A 27699-nucleotide genomic window follows, 5' to 3' on the forward strand; every position below is an offset into this window, starting at 1 on the left:
CTATCTCGCGCCCTTGCGTCGGCGCAGACCATCTTGCCTCGCTCATATCGCTGCTGTCACCGTCTGCCAGCGCGCCGTCCGTGTTGTTGTAGTAAATAATGGCGGCATCGGGAGGCGGATTATCATCTCCCGCTACCGTCGCGGGTTTGGGCCCCCAAGGGGTTGCAAAGGCCCGTTTCCCTGGTCGGCCGGGCTCGGCTCGCAGCAGGCTGCGGTCGGAGAAACGTACCAGACGCGGAAGGTTGGGCTCGGACGATGGGGAGCTGGCTGCCGGAGGGCCAAGGCCCGTCAACATCGGCCTTGCGTTGAGCGAGGACCCGTCCCTGCTGCGCCTGCTCGGGGTGGCGGAGAAGCACAGCCGGCAGAGAGCTGTTGGATTCGAGTCGAGCGACAGTGAGGAGGTGAATAAGCTAACTGTAGCATGGCAGCTATATGGGTAACAAAACGCCTTATACGACAAACAAACCCCTGTCGTTTAAAAGGATGACATTTAAAACGGCTTGTTTGTTACTTATTAAAGTATGGGAGCTAACACAGAGCTAGTTAGCGGTAGCTTGCAGACACTATCTCCAAAATAGGCATTGTAGCGAACCGTCTGCCTGCAGGGTATACTTCGGATGGGTGTATATTTCCAGTCTGGTTGTTTATGCAGATTTTAATAGCGTTAGTGTGTCGTCTGTTTTGAAATGTCATATGAATGCTAAGTAGCAACATCCATCCACACACACACAAACACACACACACACACACACACACACACACACACACACACACACACACACACACGCAAACTCGGGTCAGGGTCTGTCCAGCTGAGTTTGTTTGCATGAAATGAGCGTGAGGCGGAAACTTCGGCGGTATGATAACAATCGCGGATGTGTTTTGTTGGGGAGACCGGTAGATGTCTTTGTCTGCCATCCCTTGATACGGTTCTCTCGAGTTGAACTTCCCTCACGATGCTGACATCCACAGACTGCTAATGTTGTCGTAATTAAAACGTTGGCGCTTCTAACTTGTGGTTCACACTCTCCACGTTGGACCGGTCAGCTGACTGCTGGGTGTTTTAAACGTCAGCTAACATGGGATGCAACGGAAAGGGAGAAACACACACGTTACCGATACGTTTTAATAAGCTAAAAGGTCCATTTAGACCTCAAGATGAAGAATCTTGCCCCTGACAGTGTCTTTGTTTACAAACACTAATCCTTCCCATCATGCACATCTCCCCTTCATTATTCAGATCGATGTAAAGAGTCAGTTGATGAGGAATCAGAGCTTTTCCTGCATAGTTTTCGGTTTATTGTCTCCATGCTTAAACAGATGTGGGATAAGCACAGTCACTTGTTTACATAGGCTTCGACATAAATTAAGAGTTACTGAAAAATACAAATTATGATGGGTAGCATTCTTGAATTGAAGTCATGTATGAGAGTGTACATGGGCACCGAGAATTAGGGATACAAATATTAATCAGCTTCTGTAATCTATAGTCCCCTGCTTTAACAATTGATTGTCTGTTAATCATTAATGGAATATCAAATATACTGGATGTTACTGCTTTAACCACTGACATGATCTATGCTTGATGTAAAATCAGAGCATGCTACAGAAGGAGGAATGAACAGATGAACACCAAGTTACTTGAATTATAAACAAAGTCACTCAACATAAGTACTTCATTTTAATGGCAGAGCTCCGATCTTTCACTAGTCATGTGTCGTGGTCCAACAAAATCCAACCTATTTAGGATGGCTAAAATTTAGAAATACCTGTTTATATAGAATGTCTTAATGTCATTTTTAAATCACAAATTACTTGTTTTAATTAAATGCATTTTCTTGTCCCTTTTTTATTCTGTATTTTTTTCTGATATATTTGTTAAAAAGGTGTTTCTAATTTGTAGCAAGATACTTTTAGATGTATTTGTGCTTATTTCTGGTTGTCTGGTAATATGATTTTTAAACAACAATTAATCAATTAATCATTAATCATTAACATCTTTATTGTGGATGAATAAGTAATGAAGCCATGGACAATATTGAGAGGCCAATGTGGAAGTTGATATCATCCAATAATTTCAATCTCATAATTCACCATAAAAAAGTCTAGAAATCTAGTCACACAATTGAAATGGTTTTGTGTGTAGACTCATTCATAATGACAAATAAACATTACTAAACAAACAACAAGAGAGGACTTGAATAATCCACACTGTGAAGAAGCCAGTGTCTTGGATATCATTAATTTCTTAGGTGATCCCCTTTTAGGCCCAGCCAGACAGGATGATGGTAATGATGTAATCCCAAATTGGATTTTATCATATTATTTAATCTCCAGAGCAGGGGCTTTAGTTTCTGACATCAGTCGGACTTCACTGATGCAATCCCTTTAGTGTGGACTGTAACAGAATCACATGGCCCATACTAAAGCCTGTGGGTGCTGCTCAACTGGAGCAGCACGCGTCACTGAGTGCCTCACACAGGCTTGTGCTCAGCAGTGCTTTTGAATAGACACAAGGGGAGTTTCAATGCTGACAAATCTGGAGAGTTGCTATTTCGCGCGCAAAGATGGATGTGAGTAACTGGTCAATTTGAAGTGGGCTTTTGATCTGCAATAGCGTGCAATCTTAGCATATATGGTATGAATGAATGATAGGATGCTGGGGGCTGATTGTGCTCCAAAGGAGAGATTGAATGAATATTTTCAGCACTTGGCTCTGAAATATCACTTTTTGGGGGGGAATCTGGCTGAAATTGCTCCACTCCTGATGTATCAAACATTGCTGTGTATCTCACAGCAAAATCTCACTGAAAATTAAGCATGTGCTGAGGGATGCTGTGCAGAAAAGATTCTGCTGAGTTATTTTTTGTAGTTGACTCATAGATTGAAAACCAAAATCTGCTGTATTGGGCACCTCAGCAAAATACTGATGCAACATTTGAGTAAGAGAAGAAAGCAGGGCTCTGATGCCAGACCATATTTTCAACAGGGCTGATAACTGATAACCAAATGATGAACTGGAAAAAAAAATATTCAAAGTCCTTATTGAAAAGAACAAAAACTAGTTTTTGTTTGAGCTGCATAATGTAGTTGGAAACACGATATTTAGTAATTTAATGTTTAATTACCTTCATTACCATTTTCACACCAGCTCTCCATATTATTTAAATGCTGGATATTTAAGATATGGTCTGTAATAACTGTATGTTCATTTTCATGTCATTTGTATATAGAATCCTTTCTCAACTGTCTCTTAAGCTTCAAGCTGTATAATGCTATAGCTCCGTGATTGTGGTCTGTACAATGTGATGTGAAGTGCACCTACAGGTGTCTTATTCAACATATCTAGTTGAAGCCATTTTTTTTGGTATCATAGCCATTTAACATATTTATGTGGTTTTTTTATCTCCAGGAGGAAGATTTTGCTGGATTTGGGACCACAAAAGGGCATCCACAGAAAACTTCGAGGACTGCCTCTAAGTCGACGTTGCTCAGCGAAGCTAAGTCTCCCCAAGTTTCAGACCATTCTCTGACTGCAAAGCCTCTCGTCGGAAAAATTATACCCAAGACCCCAAAACCGGCTCTGATTGGGAAAATTGTACCACGAATCAATAAAGAAGGCCATGGTGTAAAAGACAAAGAAATACCCAAAATGGTAATTAAACTGCATGGCCAGCCGGTAGCACTCTCAGCAAAGGCCAAGCATGCAGACGGGCAGGCCTCACGGAGACAGAGCAGTAAAAGATCTGTTGATTTTATCAAGAAGGCTGGAAAATCAGCAGACTCGGACAGCACACAAAGCAAAACAGCCGCTACCTCAGCTGGTGGCACCGGGCAGGATAAGCTGGTGAGCCCTCTGACAGCAGTCAAGGGTGCAGGAAGAGCTTCCAAGGTCAAAGAACGAGGCGAGGTGTCAGAGGACTCCGACACAGACCAATCCCAGCCAAAGAGGTCTGGGAAACGCATGAGGGGCTTTCGAAGTAGAAACACCAGGCGCATCTCTGAGGAAGTTGCTCTTTCATTCACGTCCTTTCACAAACGGCAGAGAAAGAGGATGACAAAGGGTATGGGTGCCTCTCCAGAGGCTGGAGCTGAGGCTGGTGCTCAGAGTGGAGAGGAGGCAGCAATGCCCCTCGAGTGTAAAGCCACAGATTCCTCTGAAAAAAGAAAACAGAAAAGACAACGTCGATCTTTGTTTGGGCATAGACGAAAGCCACAAAAAGACCCTCCAATCATTAATCCTCACAAACAGACTCAGAATCGCACTAGGCGTGTTTTTTACACCTATGTAGCAGAGCCCATTCCAGCTACGCCGACGCCTGAGGATGAACAGCAGCTGCAAGGTCTGAATCTCACTCCATCAGTGGGTGAGGCGGGCTCAAACAACTCCGCTGCCACTGTGATGAGTGGACGGTCCTCCCGCGTTATTAAAGTTCCAAAGAGGTTCTTGGATGAGGAAATGATTCCCTTTCCAAAGGGTTCTCTCTCAACATGGCTGAAAAGTCAGCAGAAGGAGGATGGAAAACCAAGTCCATTGTGTCATGAGCCAAACTATGACGATAACTCGCCGCAGTCAGACAGTGACTCTGTATCTGTGGCTGACAGCCCATCCACAGTGACAAAGTTCTCATCAAAGCCCAGTCCAGGCGCAAGCCACGTAGAGATCTACAAGAATCTCAAGAAGCTGACCTTGAAACTGGCAGAGAAAAAGAGAGGTCAGCCCGACACTCAGGGGGATTATATGCATCAGGGCGAGGGTGTGACCTCTCATGTCAAGAGGAAGCGACGGTCAAAGCTTATGATGGAGGAGATGGACTCTCCGGGTGTTGTGAGGAAACTGGCCGTGGTGGTGAACACTGATGTGGAAGCGCCCTCTCACAATCCGTTAGGCGATCCAGGCAACAACAGTAAGGACTGTCTCTTCTTTTTGTGTAATTATTTATGAAGCAGTTGCTGCTTAACTTTAGATGTGTTTTTAAAAATGTTTGTTGTTGTAATAATTGTCTGTATTTCAAACATGCACTTCTTTTACAAAATCTCTGTTGAGATGAAAAGATGGTTTTACTCTTCAGAGGAAATCAAATTGACTTATGTTTTCCAAGCCATTTATAACATGTATAAGCTGTGTACAAGAGATGTGTTTTCCATATGTGTTCCATCAGTGACAAAGGGTTTGCTTGTGCATTACTTCACTAGAGGTACTTTATTCACATTGTTTGGTGCAGATGAAGCAGAAAGCCGTGAGGCGTTGGAAGTCAGTGGTCCCAGCCATCGAATTGGTCTCAGCGGAGCCAATAAGACGATGCTCCACCTGCTGAAGAAAGCCAAAGTCCAGCTCATCAAGATTGATCAGCAGAAACAGCTCAAGTTATCACAGGTAAGAAATCAAGATCATGTATGTGCAGTCTGAACTTAACCAACAGATTGAAAGTAGCTTGGCTATTTTTATTTAGAAGGTATAGTAACATAATGTTGTTATAGCACCTTTTACATGAAACCTTGTGTTAACTTGTTTCGTAATAGTTGGGCTCTGGGGATCTACGAGTGCCAGTGACTGGAAGGAGGAGGAGGAGGAGGAGAGTTGGCACGTCTCCCAAAGATACCAGTCATCAGGTAAAAAATTTAATTTGTTAATATATGTCAGTAAAGAGAGTTTTTCTGTTTTGTCATTATTAAAGGATTTGCTTTTATCCTATGTAATTGATGTTATCATAACTTGTGTACTACAAAATATTTTTACATCTCGGAGTGATTTCGCCAACGGGTTTTGTGTTTGCGTACAGGAGCAGCTGCTCGGCGGCCCGAGGATCAAACATGTCTGTCGGGCAGCAGCAGTGGCGTTAGGGCAGCCCCGTGCCATGGTGCCAGATGATATTCCCAGACTCAGTGCCCTGCCACTTCATGAAAGAGAGGGCATCACCTTTTCTCCCGCGGCTGAAGGTACAGAGCGTCTACATGTGTTGATTTTAAGCAGAAATTAACCTTTTTACTAGGGAAGGATGAGCACATCAGTGCAGTCTGCATTGCACCGTGTGTGTGTGTGTGTGTGTGCAGAACTTTAATTGAGGTTTAATAAGAAAGAAAGTGATGTTAAATACACTAAGCAAGTTGAGTCATAATTAATAAGTTCAACATTTAAACAACTTATTTTCACAATTTGCGCACATCCAAAGCCACAATCTAAATATTAAAAACAACCTATACAATAAATGTAATACATACTAATAATTTTGTTTGTTATGGTTAAACGAATGCAAAGTAAATGGAATCCAATATGCAGGTCCAAATTTCTCTTGACCAGCAAACTAAACCAGTAAATATAGGAACAAAGGCAGTGCAGTCCTGGTTTAAAATGGCATGAAGGAAGTACACCGAATTAGGTTGAAATATCCAGAACTCAAAGGAAGGACTGCAAAAAAACTATGAGTTCAATACATGTGCAAGTTTAGAAAGCAATAAAATTCAAATAACAAAGAGACTTTAAAGGTAATAAAAAGTGTTGCATTTTATTTAAAAAAAAAAGTCTTAGCTATGTTTTGTTGCCTGCTGTAGGCAGTATTGTTGCACATTTCTTAACTAAACGTACGATGGGTGTTTCCCACAGGATTTTATGAGACCACGGTGGGTGGATCTCTGACCCTATAGGGGAGTTTGGAGGTACTGTCCTCTAGGGCTGTCACTATTCAAAAAATCCAGGTCAAAAGAATTGGAAATTACACAAGAGTAATTCAAATCAATTGGAATGTGGCTGAAAGAGAGAGCATGTACGCTAAAAGCAAAGCATGCAAGGTTGACTGACAACGAGTGAATGATGCTTTGGTGAAGCGATGAAACCGAACAACGTTGGACATCTCATGAGCTATTAGTATAAATATTTTTCTGTTAATTGTGAGACTGTGGCAGGTCAGTGTCTAAGTAATTCACTTGAAAATAGTCCTGCCAGTGGTTTGTGGACGCAGGAAGTGGTTAAATCCACAATTAGACCTTTCACTCACATAGTCAGCAATTCAAAGTGTTCAGTTTTTTGCTATTTTGTGGGGGTCGTATTAAATGTCTTATACTTAAGTTGCTGAACCTTCAGCCAGGTTCAGAAACTGTCCACATCATACGGAAAGATGTGCAGCATCAACCGTTGCTTCAGTGTAGTTTGAGTTTTTTGCCAACCTTGAATAGACAGGATTACCACATCATTCAGATTTGTTGTAAAAATAAAAAAAAAAAGAAAATACCAGCAAACAGACCAAAAAATAAGATCGACTCGATTCTGTTTATAACCAAGCTCTCAGGTAGGTTAACTTTTTTCTATTCCAATTTCTCAAAAATGCTTCATTAGCTTTGTCCACATATTTCTGCCAGTTTGGCAAAGCTGCTCTGCTAGTGTTACATAATGAAAACTTTATCAGCTAAGATATATTTTCAAACTGGCATTGTTAAGCTTCTGCATTTCTAAACACACAGTCTAAAAATAATAAGAAACTCTTTTGTAGAAAGCAGAATTTTGAAAGCTATTGGCAAACGTAACCTGCTGAGCAAAAATTACAAAAATTGCTTTGTTAGCTCAATGTAGTTGTAACTAAAATATTTGCCAGCAAAAATATCTTTTGTCATACACAGATTAGCCACCGCTGTTGGAAAGCTATACCCAACACTGGTCGAGTGAGCATCACTCAGTATGAGGTGAGGAAGTGCCGTTTGACAAATGAACACATTTAGTGCTATTGAGAAAAACGGATCCTTACACAAGCTACATTATTATATTAAAATTATATTTACGTTATGAAAGTCACTACCTCAAAGTAATGATTTTCACTTTCTTTGTGCCAGCTGGGATTAAAATAACTACCACTGGGGGTTGCAAGAGGTTGTCAAGGGAATTAAGTTGCAAATCTATTTCTAGTTGGTTCTAAATCCTAAAAGGTCAGGCAGGGGAATTTCCACTAGCAATGGATTTGTCAGAGACTTTTAACTTTATTCTATAGTGACTCATAGATCACCAGCAGGCAGCCAGTAGCTGTAGAAACCAGGCCTGCTTGTTGAACAAAAGACCAGTAAATCTGTATTTAAGCACCTCCAATCATCGCAGTTAGACCTGTCATGTCTCCTGCAGACTGCAGTTCTGCCCCCACATGCACTTAATGATGTTTGAAATGGGATGTTTGTGGCTCTCTACCCATCCGCTCTGTCTCTCGCCTCCAGATGTGGCAGATGATGATGACGACGTCACTGATCAGGGCAGGGAGTGGGTTGTCTCTCCTCCTCACCTCCAGCGCAGGAGGAGGGGGAGGGGCAGCAGGTTCAGAAGGAAGATCCTGAGTCAGTATAAAAGCAGGGGAGTCCGTTCCCGGCGCTGTGGATACTGCACAGGCTGTTTGGTTGAGGAGGACTGCGCAAAGTGTATCAACTGCCTCGATAAGCCCAAGTTCGGGGGGCCCAACACTAAGCGGCAGTGTTGCATGTGAGTCAAACTTATTACAGATGGAAGTTTCAGTTTCAGGGGGTTAAGGTTCAGTTTTGGTTACTAATTATGTCTGATGTTAATTTTAATTCTTTTAAACGTTGGACTGTACGTTTTCGCTTTCATTCAAAAAGTATTCGAAATGGTCTAAAGATAACTTTGAAATACTGAATGTGTGACTTTGAAGTTGTAAGCGGCCCAGTGGGAAAATAAATTGAATATGGGAAAAATCCTTTGAACTTTGAACAGACCAGCTGTTTTCCAGTCTATGTATACAGCTAAGCTAACCAGCTGCTCAAACTGTGGCTTTGCAGACAGGCACCACAAAAGAATCAGCCAGAGCGTTAAAAGCTTCTGACATCATTTGTCATCATTTACATATTGAACTGACAAAACTGAGGTTAGCGCTTAACCGAGTGCTAAAATGTTTGAGTGAGTGGTGCCTAAATTACTCTATTAACAAGATAAACACATGGATAGACGCCACACAGTCACCTAAACTTGGACATACAATCACATTTAATTTTTTTTCTCCCCCCAGATATCGAAAGTGTGAACGAATTGAGAAAGCAAAGATCAGTCGTGTCCTTAAACCACTGAAAGGTATGTATCTGGTTGGATGAAGCTCTGGCACTGAGATTAAATCTTAATCAGTTAACAGGAACAAAACAAATTGAACAACATATTCAAACATTTGCATGCTTCTTCCTCTCAGTCCAGACAAGGCGACCGTCAGGCTCTGTGTCAAGCAGTGACGAGACCTCACAGGGGCTTGTAATCAGGAAACAGTCCCTGCGTAACATTACGCCACGCTCCTACAGTAGCCTGCTTAAGTCTGAATCTGAAGAAGAAGAAGAGGAGGAAGAATTAAAACTGGAGAAGCCAGATAAATCAGCAGTCAGGCCAAGTGTAGCTGCTGATAGCAACCCAGGTGAGTAAAGCTTTTTTTTTTCCTTCGAGACTCAAAGTTACTGTTTTGTTGTTTCAGATTGAAGCTTGAAGATCTGCAACTTTGATTGCAGAGCTTTGTTTGAGGGAGAAAACCATAACTTTTATATTCCTGGTGGCTCATATTACAGTGTGTTTATCACAGTAGAGTCAGATTTGTGTCTTAGATCTGTTTTATCTTCTTTTGGAGATCTTGTTCCTCAAGATGGCGGGTCACTGCCCGACAACCCTCCAACTGAAGTGGCAAAGCATCGCCGGCTGCTCTCCAAAGTAGCTGGGGGCAGACCCAGAGCTTACAAGGTAAAAACATCCAAAAGATTTTCCTCTTCGCCTCCAGTATGTCACCGAATCAAACCTGGGTCAAGTTGTATTTTTGGAGGTCTTTTTTGCTCATATTGGTGGCAGTTAAAATGTCCATGTCTGTGGTGTTTGAAAATGTACAATACAAAAACACCTTAAAAATAACTTATTTCTTAAACAAAGTGATTAACAGACAGTATGAAAGAAATCATTATAGAGAAAACAAACACTTGCAAATATTTCCAAGTGATACTTTGCCCAGGTCTGCATCTCACTCTTAGTTGTTTCTCTTAATTTTAATTGAATCATCTGTGTTGGAAGTGATTCGAATAACATCTTTCAAATTCAGCCTTGCTAATCTTCTTTTTCTGACTTACACGTTTTCTCTTCATAATCAACACATTGCATGTATGTTTTCAACCAAATGCTTTATAAATTATATACAAATTAAGCTGTTTTCTAGATAAATTGCAGCGTGTTTTTGCTTTTGGTAGAAGCACAATATACACAACATACTTGTGTGTCTATCTGAGGTAGTAAGTCATTTTGATTGTGAGGTTTTTTACAGTTTGCCACCAATATTCAGACTTCATATTTGGAAATGTTATTTTGAGAGAACGCCCATAAATGCAGTACAAGACAATGTTTTCAAAACATAACTAATGATAATAATATAAACCTGTGGGAAACAGAGGTCTTTGATAGTATATCAGTACTATTAACACTTTAATAGTAAAGTTTATATTTGCTTTCTAACATCATTTATTTCACTGTTGAAAAGGCTGTCACATTGCATCCTATCCCAAGCTAAGCTCAAGCGTAACCCTTGGCTGTGCTGCTTGAGTCTTTGTCTGTGCTTATTCCAGTTGATTTGTGCATTACATTTTTTTTCTTCCCCAAATCACATGCCAAGCTAAAGCATCTTGCTCTGTCTTGTAGGACTTGCCTAATAGTGCTAGTGCACGATTCTTGCTTATTTTTTTTACCTTTATGTCTGCAATGCTTAAACCCTTTGCCATTCTTCTTGAGAAATTCCTCTGTATTTACGTATAGCTTCCAAGTGTTGAGGTTATCTCCATATACCTGGGATGGATGTGAAGTGGTAATGTTTAATGGATCCGGAACATATATCTACAGGTTATGAGGACTACATGCTGCTTCATATTGATGATTCAAACAGACCAATAACTCATAAAGAGACTTAATATTACTGTACTCCTCCTGTGGATTGAATAGTAAGCTCAACACAATCTTGAATTTGCAGAGATTATTAAGAGCCTCATCTCACATATACACGCATACCCCTTCAGAAACTAACAAGCTAAGAGAACCTTGTGCATCTTAGCATGAACTTTTTCTTGGTGATGAAGTGTTAAAAAAAAAAGAAAAAATAGGGCAGCATGTGTTTTAACTTACACTGCACCAACTTCATATCTGCATTTCCAGATGTACTGATAGAAAGGTGTATATAATATTTGAATATCTTTTTACTCACATAAAGTAAGATGTTTTTTCTGCTGTCAGCATATTTGCATTGCACAGCTTAGGCTCTGTCCAGACCAAAGATTCGCAACAAGATGATTTGAAACCTGCAACTAATTGCAACGTTCTGAAAAGCTTCCAATTCACACCAATGCGACTAGACAAGACGTTGTAACATTTCTCTACTGCTACGACTCTCTGTACTGATGTTCCAGCTGCTGACTTGTCAGGCTTTTTTCTGGCTGCATATAATTTTCTAGCATCTTAAGAAAATAAGTAACACACATGAAATGCAGAAAACAGAAGTTGTGTGTCTTGCAATTGTGGGTGAACAAGTGAAATATAGTGAGGGGTAGAGAGTGGCTGTGCAGCACAGAGCAAAATCAGTGAAGTTGGCAGTTTAGCAGCAGGCTAGATATAAACTTTGAGTCACGTCAGTCATTGCTGCTACTTGGACAAATTATTGACATGATCCTCCCTTTCCAGTGTTTAAAACTGCCATTCAGACCGGCTGACAAGTTTGTCACTGACTTAACCAGCAGACATTCTAAGTACGCTCTTAAACCAGCCACCAGTGACTTGACAAGCTCAGGCCACACAATCAGCCCGCCTGAGTTGAGATTATGTTGGCCATTAGACACTGCTGCATCGTTCTAAAACAGTTTAGTCTTGTTGCAAATCTTTGAACTGAGGAAGGGTTTATCTATCTGAGAAATCAGACTTTTTGAATGACACTAAACATATAATAAACACTAAAATAAATTATTATTATTATTATTATTATTATAGTATATTGTTGACAGGATTCTAGTGGTCTTCTTTCTTTGATCTGGACACATGAATATTTTCTCTTTACGTATCTCTACTGCTGCTGAATGCATTTGCTAAATCTTTTATGTTTTCCCACTTTTTATTCCTGGCTAACCTCTCAAAGCCACAATTCTCCTCCACCTTTCTGTCACTTTGGCTGCTGCCGGTCGCCGCCTCTGCATGTCACTAGTATCAGTGTTACTTTGGAACCTATCGTGCTGGTTGGCTTAGGCAGTCCCCTCCTCCACAGGAACAGGAGAACACGGAGGAGACGGACCTTTTACCAGACGGATCTTTACCAGAATCCAGCCCACCCAGGAGCCCAAAGCCGAAGCTGCAGAAGCAGCTCCGAGTACACTTATACCGTCTGCCTGATTTTATCCAGCAGTCTGCTCTATGCTATTTGCCAAAGCAGTGGCCCAACTGTCTGGATCAGTCCGCTTCACAGTGGCACCCACTGTTGTCTCAGCTTTTAACACAGACTGACTTGCATCCATCTCATTCTACACCACTTGATCCTCCAGAATCGTCCCAGCCTGTCATAGAACCTGCTATTTCACACAAATCACATTCCTCGTCACAGTCTCCTCCTCAAGCGTCCCAGCCTCTGACACAGTTTATTTCACATCCATCACATTCCTCATCACAGTCTCTAGATTTTTCCCCGCCGATAACTCAACCTGATAATTTCCAACAATCACAGTCCCCTCAACAATTGTCCCTGCCTGTCGCACACCCCATTTCTCCACTTTCACCACATCCCAAAACAGAATCCCCACAAAAAACCCTGCTGTTACGTTTGCACCGTTTGCCCCAGTCTGTGGTGCAGTCAGCCTTTCATTTGCACAAATATATAACCTCATCACCTCAACAGCATCCCCAGACCACACTGCACCCATCACTGACCGAGGGTTCGTCAGAGTTGAGTTTTCAGGGACATCCAGAGTCTGATGTGCTGAGCCCAAATGTTTTGACTGAGACACACAGAACTAACAAAGACAAAACTGTGAAAGTGCTCCCTAAGACTGTCAATCAGTTACAGGAGGGCACAGAAGAGGAGCAACAGGACCAACAACAGGATCGGCGCAAAGTGGAGCAGAAGGACAATTCTGTAGAAGGGACAGTGCGGCAAAACTGTCCAAGAACTCACGCACAATATGTCCTTCATTCCCAGACTCCTGCAGAGTGTGCATCAGTGAACGCCCTGACGGGGTTAACTAACGGATTTCCCCAAAAGGGCCTGTTGCAGAACAAGTACAAGATCCGTGTGGACTTCAAGGTGAGTTTTTGCACGAGTATTGGGTCGCATTCTTGTATTACCACTCAATAGGATGTTTAAGAAATGGACAATAGAGTTGTTTAGAGACTGTAATAGAGAAAATTTACTGTAAGGCACTCAAGCTAAAAATGTCTCCCAAATTATTAGAATATTAAGTGCCTCTTTGCTAACACAGAAAGAGTTGCTTTGTCTTTTCACCTTTTACGTCCTTTAAATGTTCATACTTTATGTCAACAAACTCACGCTTCCCCAAAACACGAGAGAAGAAACTGATCACTTTTGCTTTGTTTGTCTTGCCTTGATTCCACCAGGAGGACTGTGCTGTACAAAATGTGTGGCTAATGGGCGGCCTCAGCGTCCTCACGTCTGTCCCCACAACACCACAACCTGTCTGTCTCCTCTGTGCCAGTAAAGGACGACATGAGGTACATCAGCTCTTAACTGGAGCTGGAATAGACATTCGTCCTTAATCCCCAAGCCCAACGTTATTGCCAGTAATAATATTTTTAAAGCTAAATTGGTCTTTATTTGTCTCTCTCACTTCCATCAGATGATATTCTGCCAGATCTGCTGCGAGCCTTTCCATAGTTTCTGCCTCTCACCGGAGGAACGCCCCGTGAATGACAACAAGGAGAACTGGTGCTGCAGGCGCTGCAAATTCTGTCACGTGTGTGGCCGTCGAAGCAAGAGCACAAAGGTGTGTAAGCCAATTCTCCTAGATGAGTTTAAGAACTTTTTTTTTTTTGACTTTAAAAAAATGTAAATCTATCTAATCTTGGGCACCAGTAATACCAATAACAAAGACGATAATTGTATTTAATTTTAAATGATACATGCAAATTGTTTAGGAGGTAATTTAAGATATATATGTAGATGGAATATACACTTTTGCAAAACATCAACATTTTTTGTTGTTTTGTGATACACAAACATGTTAAACTAGGGTTTTACCATCACATGTACTTTAACCACTTATTCAGTCATCACAGTTGAATTGCACCATGTTACCTTTTGTTTATCTTAGGATGTTGTAACTGATATTTTAGCATGACGATGCTTTATTGAGAATCTTTTTAGCTTGTTTGTGAATTAGTCTTTTTTCCTTTCAGCCTGTGTTGCAGTGCAGGAGATGCCAAACCTCCTACCACCCTGCCTGCTTGGGACCAACGTACCCTAAACCTGTTAATTGCAGCATGCCTTGGGTAACTGCTTTACTGATCATAAAATATGTCACAACCTCTCTCTCTCAAAAGTAGTAAACAAAATAAAAAACACAGAGGTTGCTTTGGTGACATAGAACCTAAATAAAATTATATATTACACAGAAGTGTGGAATTGTCAAGAGTGCTATCTCACTGTAAATCATGGATAATATTGTTTGCAGTGTGAACTCTCCTAGTGCCTGTTGTATTGTGACCCTGTTGTGTTTGTGTAGGTGTGCATGACCTGCATTCGGTGTAAAAGCTGCGGTGTGACTCCTGGAAAGACCTGGGACTTGGCCTGGAACCATGAGAAGGATCTCTGCCCTGACTGCACGGTTCTCCAAGACAAAGGTATAACTTCTGAAAGACACCAGACATTGTGGCCACTTTTTAAAAAGCTAATTAAAACCCACAAGCAGTTGGTTGAAAAACCTTCAAGTCTTTGTCATTAGTTAACCAAACACGGTCAAAGTTGTTCAGTGTTCTGTTCGATCTGTATTTACATCAGGTCATTTCTGCACTGTCTGCCACAAGTGCTATGATGACAAGCAACGCACACAGATGATTCAGTGTTCAGCGTGCAGCCACTGGATACATTATGCATGTGAAGGACTGACAGGTGAGTAACACTCAGTTTACTCACAAAGTGTTATTCAAAGTGAGATGAGTCCATGTATCTGTAGTTTGAGAATTAATTAATTTTGCACAATGAATCAGTTTGGCTACTGCATATAAAACAATACAAGTGGGAACAAATTAATGTTAACCACATTTGAATTACTTAAAGAGAGAAATAAACGTTTGAGACCCTCTTTCAATAATTTCAATTCTTATGCTATTTATACATGCATGACATGCACATAGTAATATGTAGTACACAGTAGTTTGACCGATTGACAGAATCATAATCAACATCATTTCCTTAACATGTGTCTGTCTGTCACTGCAGACGAGCTGTTTGGGTTGCTGTCAAACGAGCCAGAGGAAGTGTGTTTCACCTGTCAGCCCTGCAGACGGCACCCAGCTGAGCACAGCAGTTTGAAGGTGGAGCTGCAGAGCAGGCTGTCAGCCAGCCTGGAGGACGTGCTCATTGACCTCCTCTCTGATTCCGCCACACAGCACCTCCTTATCTGTGAAGCGGTAAGAGCTACACAAGAGTGACTTTGACTTTCATAGTATCAAACCAAATGGGAATACACTCACGTGTGCCACTTAGCTTTGATTAAATCTTTTTCTTTCTATTGTAAGTGTATTGTTTTCTGGTCACGTCTCTAATTTTAAATGTTTCTATGTTTCAGTGTAACGAAACAAGCAGCACATACTCTGTCAGGGAACAGCAGCCAGTCTGTGATCTACAAGCCATAAAGAAGAAGTTTAAAGCAGGGGAATACACCTCCATAGTAAGTAACACTTGCCACATTCAGTTGAATTAAATTGAAATAGTGATGTAATCTGTAATGTTAAACTGTAATTACTTTCTGTCTTTGAAGTTCTTTTCTTGTTCCTGATTAAAGCCCCAGCCTATTTTGTTCTTTGTCCTCTTAGAAAGCTTTCCACGCTGACGTCTCCTCTGTGATGAGGAAGTGGCTGAAGAAGGAGGAGCATCTCCCTGAGGATCAGAGACTGACCAGTCAGGCCAGGGCACACTATTCCAAAGTGAGCTCTCCTCCCCTGCCTAATCTCCAACTGTTTAAGTTTATTTTTGGAGGCCTACATTTCACTGAGTTTCACTGGAAATCTTCCTTGATTTTTCCTCCCGTTTTTATGGTAAAATCCCCTGATTTGACCTGCTGTGATGTGAACCCGAGTCATTAGACAAATGGACTATAAAAAGACTGTTGGAACAACTTGTTTTCCATGGTTTGCCACGAGCTTAAATTAAATGTTGTTTTCTTGCAGCTGATTAAACAGGTTTTCAGTTGGTTTCCTGCACGCCATCTGAAAAAGTGGAACTCCTTCTCCGAGGAATTCCCAAGGTACATTTTTTGCCAATAAATCTGAATTAAAATTGATTCCCTCATTATGTATATTTTAGCTTTAAGGCACAGTTGAGTGAATAGGGATGACTAATCGGTTGTCTAACTAATCATTGCAGCTCTACTCAGGAGACTGTGGTTGAAGGACAGTGGTCTTAAAGTCTTCTTTGACTCTCCCCTCTGTAGTGGCATGCTCCCTGAGGCGGTGCTCCCACCTTCTATGGAGCACAGTTATGCGCAGTGGCTAGAGAGAACATACCAGCCCAAGGAGTCCAGGAGGCCACAGACGGGGAAAACCAACTCTCTGCATTCATCAGTCAACATACAGTCGGGTGTATCACACAGCCTCCCTCTGAAGTCACATGGTATTTTAGCAGTTGTATCCTCTTATTTATTATTTTCTGTTCAATTCTAGTGTATGTGTATATCAATGGTGACAGATCTTTAAACGGTAATTTTCCTTGTCACATTTGCATAAGAGTGATATTCTCATTTATTTTGTCAGATAATGGATTATTGTTATAATTGGTGGCTGCCCTGAAGTGCGATATCGGTGCATAATTAGTTTTGCCTTCTTCAACTTGAGATATATATGTTCATTTGGTCCTTCTACTTCCCCGCAGGTGTAACGAGGGATCTGGAAACTACCAAGACTAACGATATGAGGCAGTGCACTCTGTGCCAACAATATGGAGACTCTGCACCGAGTGTGAGTTTACGTCTTAATGTGTTTTTACTGCAAGGGCTGTGGACATAAATGTTCTTTTCTTTCCTTGCATCATCACAATATAAAAAGAGCTTTTCTCTACTACATATTAAGGGATACAAATATATTTTCCTCCAATAGGATGCTGGACGCCTGTTGTACATGGGACAGAACGAGTGGGCCCATATTAATTGCTGCCTTTGGTCTGCAGAGGTGTATGAGGAGAATAGTGCGCTTTTGCAAGTGCACACTGCTGTCTCAAGAGGGCGCCATCTGGTAAGAACATGAACAGGAACTGAATTGGATTAAATATCAAGCTGTTGAAAAGTCCTATTACCTGCATTGAGTTAATTAACATGTTTCTGTCCTTGATCCTCCAGCGCTGTGATGGCTGTGGGCAGTCGGGAGCCACTGTTGGCTGCTGTCTCGCAACCTGCCAGAGTAATTTCCACTTCATGTGTGCTCGTGCTCAGAACTGTGTGTTTCAACTGGACAGGAAGGTGTACTGCAGCAAACACAGGGATCTTGTCAGTGCAAAGGTATTAGACAGTTCCCCCCCCAATCTTCTCTATTATATTTTAGTTTTGTTAGTTACTTTCTCTACATTCTTTTGGTTTATGATTATCTTTTTCATTCCAGGTGGTGGCTGGGAAAGGGTTTGAAGTCACTCGGCGGGTCTACGTGGACTTTGAAGGGATCAATCTCAGAAGAAAGTTCCTCACAGGGCTGGAGCCTGAAACCATAAACATGACGATAGGTAAGAATATCTGGGTGATGTGTGTTGCTTATTTGAGATACTTGACTCCTGTACATTGATGAAATATTACTGATACATATCAGACTGTCTGTGGTGTGGTGAATCTGATTATCTTTCCCTTCCAACTTTTCCAGGTTCTCTGCAGATTCAGAAACTGGGTGTGTTGTCAGAGCTGTCGTCAAATGGGAGGATGCTGTATCCTGTGGGCTACCAGTAAGTGATCATACAACTGATGTTCTTATTTGGGTAATTTGAATGGTTATGAGCACATTTGGAGGGGAGTTCTCATAAAACATGCAAAACAGAATCACAAAATCTTGCATCTTTAAAATTTATGACACTTTTCAATCAGTGTGTTTGTGGCTAAAAAACAAATACTTTGTAGTCTTTTGGGAAATTTGTTGTTACTGGAGCACCATTATTGTTTATGTATGTGATATTCTTCTTCTCTTCCTCCTTCAGATGTTCTCGGTTGTACTGGAGTACTGTGGACCCTCGTAGACGCTGCAAGTACACCTGTAAGGTGACAGAAGTGAGCACGCCTCTTCCTGGTGAGGAACAAGATCCACGATGGGACAAAGAGGAGAATCACACCATAGTCCACAGTCCCAGCCACCACAGAGGTCAGCAGGAACTCTTTTTTTAACTCTTACTTTAAGCTCAAGTGACTAAGCATTCACAGAAATTATTTTGCTAAAAATACAGAAATGACAAGGCCTATTAAGTGATTATGCTAAATTCTCCATTGAAACTGATCCAGATGTTCTTTTGGGTTCAGTTTTCCTCTTGTACCAGTAACTTAGTTAAAGTATTTCTGGCCATATTTTATGACCAACTGCCCTTTGGTCGGACTTTGTTTGACACCTTTCCTTGTTTTGCCAGATGCGGAGTCCCCCGATCGTTTAAGCTCCTCATCCAGCCCAATTAAGTCCACTACGCCATCACCAAATTCTAAACAGCACAACTCATCTGGATCCAAAAGTCCTGGCTACACACAGACCAGGAGACCAGCAGGAGGAACATCTCGACCTCTTCCATCTCCTGGTCAGTAGTTTAAGATTAAATGTTTTTTATTTAATTGCATACTTGCATACTTTATTAACCTTCCCAGATGCATTTATCTGTGTTGTGAGTCACATCTTACTGTAGTCTTGGACTAGAGCTCATGAATTGTCATTGCTGCCTTGTCATCACTCTGTTATTTTATGCTGTCAGGGGCTGCTGCTCCCAAATCGCATCATATCCTGACATTGAGGGACCTGGAGGACACCCGCCGGCCGCGTAGGCTCTCAACAAGAAGCCGCTGCAGCTCCTCTCCAACAGACAGCGACCCATCCGTACCGATGACCCTCCGTTCCGGTGGCACCGTCCACTCCAGATGTGCCCTCTTCAGCTCCCCACCAAGATCGTCAAACTTGGGATCAACCTCGCCTCTTCTGTCACGACAGAACTCAGCATCTCCAGTCTGGAGCTCCCCACCAAGATCCAACTCCAGCATTTCTGCCGGGCTGTCGCCTCGGCAGGGAGCCATCACTCACTCCCCCAAAGGAAGGCAGAACTTTAAAATCACTACACCAGTTTCTGCAGAGGTTCCCCAAGACTTCCTAGCATCGTCTGAGGCGGAGGATGCAGCAGTGGCTACAACCAATGGGATCTCACTAGCCCCTGATAACCTGGAGGAGGAAGTAGCTCACCTGATGGCCCAGGAGCTGCCTTACACTGTGTTTGACACTGACACAGAGGTTGCAGTGGCCTCCATGCTGAACGCTAAGCTTGAGTTTGACGAGTCCCTGCTTACTGAGAACGTGGCACTTCACTGTGGATCGCAAGGTGGGAAAGGAGAGGTAGAAGGTGCTGTGCAAGACGTGGAAATGCTGGAAGATGATCGGGACAATGATTCTGAAGAGGAAGACTCAAGCCATTACTTAAAATTTTCACGCACACTAGTGTGTGATGCAGCTAGCAGCTCGGAGGCCTCGGCTCAGCTCCCTTCAGCACAGTCGATCTCACAGTTGGACGGAGCGGACGGTGGGTCAGAGAGCGATGAAAGCGAGGTGGTCGACGATGAAGGTCAAGACTCAGAAGGAGAAAGGGGAAAGATTCAGATTCACAGCAACCACACCACACCGACCAAAACGCTGACAGTTGCTCTAAAGAGGCTTGAGTCGATCTACACTGTGCCAAAGTCACCAGTTGAACAAGAAACAACTGAGCACGATTTTAAGCTAAATTCTCCACCATCTGACATCTTTGAATCAGGTTATGCAAACAATGAATTCTCAGTTCAGGAGGAAGAGGTTCCGATGAGCTCTGAAGCATCTCAAAATGAGGTTTTCTTGGATTCAACCACAGGTAATTTTGTATCTACTGAAGATAGCACTATAATGAACCCAAAAACCAAACTCATGGAGGATGACAGCACCTCATCTGTCGACTCGGCTGAACCATTTCAGGACGATTTGAATGACCCTGACTACTCTCCCGAGCACGACACCAAAAGATCTCCCACAACTCCCACAAAAACCATCGTTATGAAGACAAAACGTTCACCATCAAACGTAAAACGCTCGCCACCAAAACTGCACTTGTTGATGCCGTCTCAACCTACACCGACTGTCAACAGTGAATCCGTTTTGTCTCCTGCTGCTCCTCATTGTGCAGTTCCACGCACAGTCACCTCCCCCATCGTGATCAATGGCTTGAAAGCTCTACCTATTCAGGCGGGCGCCACACGGGGCAGAGCTGTTGCCATCCGCTTGGACAGCGCAAGGCCAGGAAGTCAGCCCCAAGCTGTGGTTCAGAATCAAGCTGCAGCTGCCAGTGCTCCCGTGGCTCCTGCCCCTCAAGTCCTGCTGGTCAACCGTCAGGGCCAGATTCTTATCAAAGACCCGAGAACAAACACCTATCAAGCACTCAATGCGAACTCTCCTGCGTACAATAAAATAAGCCAGATTGCGAAGATTCTCCACAGTGGTAACAGCTTGCAACGCGTAGTCCCTCGTGTCATAATAAAGCCTCGTTCCAGCCCCTCTGTCGCAAACGTCCCTCCCGCCGATAACCACACAACAATACCCGAGAGAAAAGTCATTGTCAGAGTGGTGCCTGTGAAAAGCGCCATGAGTCCAGGTCCCACAGCTCCTGTCTGTGTGCAGGGTTCTCCTGAAGCAGCTTTCTCCAACATCCCTGGAAGCACAGCCCAGGCTATTATAGACAGAGCCATGGCCACACACCGCGACGTGCCAAAGACAGAACCCGTCATCCTCAGGAAAAATCAAAAGCGAAAGGCTAAACATAGAAGATGGTCCCGGTTTGAGGACATGGAGGACTCCGATCAGTCACCAGCTGCACCTTCACGATCCCCCTGCGCTCTCCTCAATGAACCAGATTTCAAGCTGCAGCCAGCACCCGCTTCATCAGGCCACCAGGTGAGGGTCAAGAGAGTGTCGTCAGTGTCTGAAAGGCCCTCGAGGAAGAAATCCAAGGTGGACTACTTGAGGGATCCCTCCAGTGACCTGGATGAAGTGAATGAAACCAGGTATTAAAATATTTAATTCTTCTTTATTTTCTTCACTGCAGTGTACATGTGTGATATTTTGAATTTACCTTCTTTTGCGCTCTTTTGTATAAATTTAAATCTTAAAGAAATATTTAACATTCAGCAACGTTGTCTACTGAAGCCCTGAAAGATAGACCCGAGCACTCATTGATAAAACGTTTCCCCACAATTGTAACTGCATGAGCTGTTTTGCGTATTATGTATGTATTCTTAAAGTCTTGAGTTAACATGTTTTCATTCGACATACTCTGTTATTCATTCAGGTTGACAAGATTTGTCAAAGTCTCGGGTCTTAAATCGGCAAAATGTTTGCTGTGTCCTGTTTTCTTTCAGCAGACCGAGTGGTGTGAGAATGAAAGCCCCAACAATGAAGGATGTTCTTGATGTAGACCAGGTGAACGTGCCTGATAAGCCAGAGCAGTTGAGGATTACTGCTCCACCGCTTCATACCCCCTCCAGGTGAGTTCACCATAACTCAACCCACATTTAGAGACCTAATGTTATATTATCCGCTTTTATCCATGTGAAAGGGGTGACCTGTAAAAAAATCTTAGTACATTTTAAAGCAACAGTTAATATTAATACCTGCCATTCTTGTGACTGAAAATTTAATATTGATTAATTTACACTCGCAATCATTAAAACTTTTACTCCTTCATTCGTCCTTTCTCCTCAGGCCTCCTCGGATTGACAGTCCACCCTCAAGTACAGAAACCAACAGTCACATTCTGGGTAAAACACACGTGTGGGTCAGCGCTCGCCACGGGGACATCTCTGAATGGGGCCCTTATTCAGGTGTGTGGCTAAACATTTTATGTTTATTTGTTTTGATACTCATCAGTCCTCACCTGCACAAAAGCTACTGCACTTTTGAATGAAATCTTGTTTTAAACTAGGCTAGACAAATTCTAATTATTCAGAAATATCATTATGTGATTAGATCATTTTATAGGTTAGGTTCAGACAATGATTTTTTTCACCTCAGTTCAGTTCATACCTCATTTTTTGTATATGGGGAGTGATGCAAAGTAAAATATGGGAAAAAAAACTAGGCTACCAGTTTGGAATATTGAGAACACCAATGAAAACTATGAAGGTAGATTAATGGTTGAGATAAAGCTTGTAACGCAGCTGTTAATGGTGGTAGGGAGGGCGAGAGGGCAGTCGCAGTTTCTGTAAGACAGGACCATTTTTTCTAGTACAGTGTATTTCTTAGTAAGTATATTAGCTTTAAAGGACATGTTGTATGGTAACATGTTTGTAATTGACTCATTTAATTTTACAGGCTTTAGCTCAGAAGAAGATGCACCTGTACCCAAATACAGAAAGAGGACGTACATGAACCAGCCACACCTGCGGTTTGAAATCACCAGCGATGACGGCTTCAGCGTCAAAGCAAACAGCATAGAGGGTGAGAGCTGCTTGTTTAAAATCTGCCTTTGACTGTTCCATTTGACAGATGTGTCGCAAATTATATCTGTTAGATTTTAATCTCAATTAAGCCACCTGTGCAGCTGATTACGTCTATCTCCCAAAAATGGGAAATAATTTGTCATTCATCCACCGTAGCACATGAATAGTCTTCTAAACATGTTTAGTTCGATAACGAATCCATTAAGAAGACTGGCAGTAAGAAGACATTTGTCAGCATGTGTAGACTCTAATACCTTCCTCTGTCCTCCCTCAGTGGCCTGGCGTGCCGTTATTGACGGCGTCCTCGAAGCTCGCGCAGGGTTCCACCTGAAGCAGCTGCCTCTTGGCGGGATGAGTGGCCCGCGGGTGCTCGGTGTCGTCCACGATGCTGTCATCTTCCTGCTAGAGCAACTGCAGGGTGCCGCCAACTGCAAGCGCCACCGCTTCCGCTTCCATCGATGCGATGATGTTGAGGAAGAGCTGCCCCTCAATCCTACTGGCTGCGCTCGATCTGAGGTCTACACACGGTAAGTCACTGTTTTAACTTACAGTGTTAATAATGTTTATTAATTATTTTTCTTTTCTGTGATTTAATACACCTCAAATTAAATGAACTTTCTTCTCCTTCTCATTAGGAAAGCAACTTTTGATATGTTCAACTTCCTGGCATCACAGCACAGAGAGCTCCCTGACATAGTTGGGCCCTTCGATGAAGAGGAGGATGAATTCCCACTGAAATCTTCCAGGTAAAGGAATAAAAACTGTGCCGCTTCCTTGGCCCTAAACTTAAAAGTTGAACCCACAGCATACAACAACTACAATTTACAGTTGCCATGTTGACACCTGCTTTTCTGCGTGTTTCTTGCCAACAGACGAGCCACCAGCAGTGAGCTTCCCATGGCAATGAGATTCAGACACCTGGAAAAAATCTCCAAAGAAGCAGTAGGAGTCTACAGGTAATGTCAACAAAAAACGGCTCTATTTATATCAAAATTATTTGAATGCTCAATTGTATTAAACTGTACTCAACTGTTCTGTAATCCTTAGATCTGAGATTCATGGTCGAGGCCTTTTCTGTAAAAGAAACATCGAGGCCGGGGAGATGGTAATCGAGTACGCCGGCACCGTCATTCGCGCTGTCCTGACTGATAAGCGGGAGAAATATTATGACGGCAAGGTTAGTAAACATAATCCAAACCGCTGAACAACACAATTATTTTGTACATTTATTGATGTCGATGTGGTTTTGAGCAAAACATCGAGCTTGATGTGACTTACTGTTTTGGGTTGTGCATGCTTTTGCCCATTTCTCAGATTAAGATTCAGATGCATCTCTATTTTTATTATACCCAGATACAATGAAACCTGTAACGTTTACCAGAATATAGTAGAAAAAAAGCTCTCAAATAAAAATGTACTATGAAAAAAGACAATAAATAAGTAAAAGCGTGCTGGAGTCTACGGCACAAAGTCATGTGAGTGCAATCTGCAGCATTTTCACCAGATGGCACTAAATCCTTCACACTGGAATTTTATGTTTTGAATACTATGTTTTTACGATCAATGATGAAAGTCAGCACCAGACACCCTGTGACCGCTTCAAGATAAAATTCCTTCTGTGGTTTGATCATGGGATGCTTTAATTGTGATTGTGAGCATCTGAAGTGGCTCTGTGTAATGTTTTGTTGCAATTTGCATGGATTAATCACTTTTTATTGGTCATATGTAAGCAGATTGTAACATGCCATGAAAAATTAGACTTCCCACTCTCTTGGTTGTCTTTACAAGCCTGTAGATGATATATTTAAGTTGTTTAATGCTGCTGGACTGTGGATTTCTTTGTGACTTCATGCACGTCCTTGAGTGCCTTGTCTCAATACCTCTCAGAGAGCAACAGTAGCTAACTTTGGTTAAGAAATGTCCACACAGTCCACACATTAACTAACAAGCGGCTTCCAGGCCAACACAGAACTTCCACAGAGCCCCTTTAATAATACTGCAGAAAAAATGCTTACCATGAATAGCATCAAAAAAGGATTTAGTTCAGGAAAACATAAAATATTATAACTTTAAGCTGTTGAATGTCCTGTAAATGTGAAAACAATGACTGAGTCTGCGATCGCTCTCAGGGCATCGGCTGCTACATGTTCCGCATCGACGACTTCGACGTGGTGGACGCGACGATGCAAGGCAACGCAGCTCGCTTCATCAACCACTCCTGCGAGCCGAACTGCTACTCTCGCGTCATCAACGTGGACGGCCGCAAGCACATTGTAATCTTCGCCCTGAGGAAGATCTACCGCGGCGAAGAGCTGACCTACGACTACAAGTTCCCCATCGAGGACGAGAACAGCAAGCTGCACTGCAACTGCGGGGCGCGACGCTGCCGCCGCTTCCTGAATTAGTACAGCCGACGCGCGCACACACACAGACACGATGTACCCGTAGCCATCTTGTTAAACACACTTGAATTCAGAAGGCTGGTTTCGATGAACTGATGAAGACGACCGATGTGAAGTAGCCATAAGAGTGAGCTCGCTGGTATGCACAGACCTGATCTACTGAAAGTATTAGAAGCTTAATTTATAGAGGACGTGTTCATTTCTGTCCTCTGAACTGCTGTTAGTCACACAAACCAGATTTGAGCCATAATGAAAGCTTGAGATGAAAACTATTTATGAAATTTTCCTAACTGCTGGATTGTTGGTTTGTTAGGAAGTGCAGTTTAATCAATGAAACTGCACAAATAATTGGATCTGTGTACTGTTTCACTGACTCATACATCACACTCTTTCAGTTTGGTGAATTTGTCTGCTGGAACTGAGAGAAGAGCAGGCAGGAGGCGATTTATTACCAGCTGCAAATGGTGCAAAACTTCAGTTATTGTTATTCTGGTGACAGAGTGTCTGTGTAAATACAAGGTCACCGAGAAGGATGAGGAGAATTTATTCAGCACCTTACTTTGACACGACCTTCTCCGGCAGCACTGGTGTTGCAGCAGACGGGACAAATCTGACTTCAGAGCGAAACAAACACATTTGACTCAAAGCACCTTGTGTCCATTTTAGTGCAGCTACATTTTAATATCACTCTGGATACCACAAGTCTCGTGAGCAGGTACTCTGCTGTTTTCAGGTGCTGGTGACATTCACCCCAAAACGTAGTTTTAATATAGTCACCCAAAGTCACCCTTTTCCCCTTCATTCACTCAGTTGAAATTCCTGTTTTTATTTGTGGCGGCAGAGATGCCGTGATCTGAATGCTTTTATCCCACTATTACAGTCTGTTCTTTATTTGTTCATTTGTGCTGTTTGTGTCTTTTAAGGTCTATGAGGGAGAGTTTCCTTGATGCAGGGTTCAGACTGACTACAGTAATCTTGCTCTGCACAGTCCCTTGTATATCTTTTTGTATTTTTGTATATTTGAACAATAAATGTATATTCAACAAGCTGATGGAAATAAATGTGTTTGAGCTTTTAACTTTCTATTTGTAAGTGAAGGCTGACAAATGGAACCCAAGCTATTGCCGAGTGATGATCCTAAGTTAAACTTTTTTTTTTTTCCTGTGGCTGTTTTGCTCTTTCTTCTTTCTGTCTCTCACAGGTGTACTACCTCAGTGGTGTCATGAAGCAACATTTAATCACCCAAAACATTTAGTGAAACCTGCTTCCTTATTTCTAATCATTATGGTCTTGATAGCGTGAAAACAAACCATCAGTTCTGTTAAACACTGACTTGCTGTTTTGCCTGCGATTATTTTGTAAGAATAGGCGGCCACCATGTTTTGTACTCCTATTCTCCTGTGTGCTACCACACCCAGCTGATGGATATAGACAGGAGCCTAGAGTTTTGATCGAAGGCTGAATGCTGTGGATGTATGTTTTGTGATTCAGGATTAATAATCGAGTTTGACACGCAAAAGCTTTGTTACTAATATCGGCTCACGGCGGATCCTTGCCTGTACATAGTTGTATAAAGAATTTCTAAACCTGTTAAATATTTTTTTACCTACCTTGTTTTTTAATTTATGTTCAATAAAATTCATGTTCAAAATGTGTGTTCCTCTTGTTAGTGTTTTTTTTTTTTGCTAGCAAAGACTAGATGAATTAAGAGGTAGACTGAATACTGATATTTGGTTCCAATATTGATTTGCAGTGAAAATTAAAGTGTCAACATTTTCAGCAACCGGTGATGAAATGATTTCATGAGGGGTTTAGTGTCCTTTGGGCCCTGATTCCCTGACACCTCACTTCACAGACAGTATCAACACTTATAGCTAGCTAGGTTTATATTTGGCGGACCCTGCCACCTTTCTAGTTTCAAACAGTGTTCTAGGGACCTTATTTTGCCCTGAGAACAGCTTGTTTATTCAGTTATGGAAAACATACATATTTCTGAGTTTGTCTTATTACCTCATTAATATTGTAAGTATTGACAATTCAATGTTAGAATTTCTTCTCCGAAGTTCCCCTTTAAGGGAGAATAGCTTTTCTTATACTGCCACACAAGGCCCATGCTGAGTAAAGCGTAAAACTTACTATCAATAAGCAGTAATTAGAAGGACATCTGATTAACTGGAAAATACAAAACACCCAATAAATGTTGAGTTTAATCGTGTTCCCTGAGATTTATCTTGTGTCTGGTTGATGTTGGGGGAACATGGATATCCACATCAGTCAGTTTTCCAACAGTCTTATCAGAGTTATCATGTATTACTGAGAAACCTCTCGTATGTTACCTGCTGAGTTGAGACCGGTGACACCTGCAAACTGCTGTCAGGCACAGTTAAAATAAGTTAATACACGTGGTCATGTG

At 42.1% G+C, this 27699-nt stretch overlaps 1 protein-coding gene across 2 annotated transcripts; it reads left to right on the forward strand.

Moving 5' to 3' along the window:
* kmt2ba (lysine (K)-specific methyltransferase 2Ba) lies at nucleotides 1-26941 on the forward strand. Of its 2 annotated transcripts, none has more exons than XM_037092496.1 (36): nucleotides 1-401; nucleotides 3413-4907; nucleotides 5226-5377; nucleotides 5524-5613; nucleotides 5784-5940; nucleotides 8197-8455; nucleotides 8997-9058; nucleotides 9171-9386; nucleotides 9594-9703; nucleotides 12246-13274; nucleotides 13586-13699; nucleotides 13825-13971; nucleotides 14384-14476; nucleotides 14710-14827; nucleotides 14985-15095; nucleotides 15426-15616; nucleotides 15775-15876; nucleotides 16022-16132; nucleotides 16376-16452; nucleotides 16639-16817; nucleotides 17076-17161; nucleotides 17300-17434; nucleotides 17539-17697; nucleotides 17798-17915; nucleotides 18050-18128; nucleotides 18378-18538; nucleotides 18798-18959; nucleotides 19131-21450; nucleotides 21805-21930; nucleotides 22148-22266; nucleotides 22757-22882; nucleotides 23159-23411; nucleotides 23520-23630; nucleotides 23757-23840; nucleotides 23932-24061; nucleotides 25014-26941. In XM_037092496.1, the coding sequence occupies exons 1-36, from the start codon at nucleotides 99-101 to the stop codon at nucleotides 25287-25289; spliced, it is 9561 nt and encodes a 3186-aa protein (XP_036948391.1). In that variant the 5' UTR covers nucleotides 1-98; the 3' UTR covers nucleotides 25290-26941. The 2 variants fall into 2 exon arrangements, with proteins under 2 accessions (XP_036948391.1, XP_036948392.1); XM_037092497.1 differs by having other exon boundaries at nucleotides 2-401; nucleotides 13170-13274.
* The last annotated feature ends 758 nt before the right edge of the window (nucleotides 26942-27699 follow it).

This window comes from Acanthopagrus latus, chromosome 3 (genome assembly GCF_904848185.1).
Source record: "Acanthopagrus latus isolate v.2019 chromosome 3, fAcaLat1.1, whole genome shotgun sequence".
In the NCBI taxonomy this organism is placed as follows: Eukaryota; Metazoa; Chordata; class Actinopteri; order Spariformes; family Sparidae; genus Acanthopagrus; species Acanthopagrus latus.

What these genes read in the sequence shown, in the direction of transcription:
- kmt2ba (XM_037092496.1), top strand. Translation starts at nt 99, where the DNA reads ATGGCGGCATCGGGAGGCGGATTATCATCTCCCGCTACCGTCGCGGGT. An exon ending in AGTCGAGCGACAGTGAGGAG is followed by an intron (nt 402 to 3,412) that starts GTGAATAAGCTA and finishes TTTTATCTCCAG; the next exon opens with GAGGAAGATTTTGCTGGATT. An exon ending in CCAGGGCACACTATTCCAAA is followed by an intron (nt 16,133 to 16,375) that starts GTGAGCTCTCCT and finishes GTTTTCTTGCAG; the next exon opens with CTGATTAAACAGGTTTTCAG.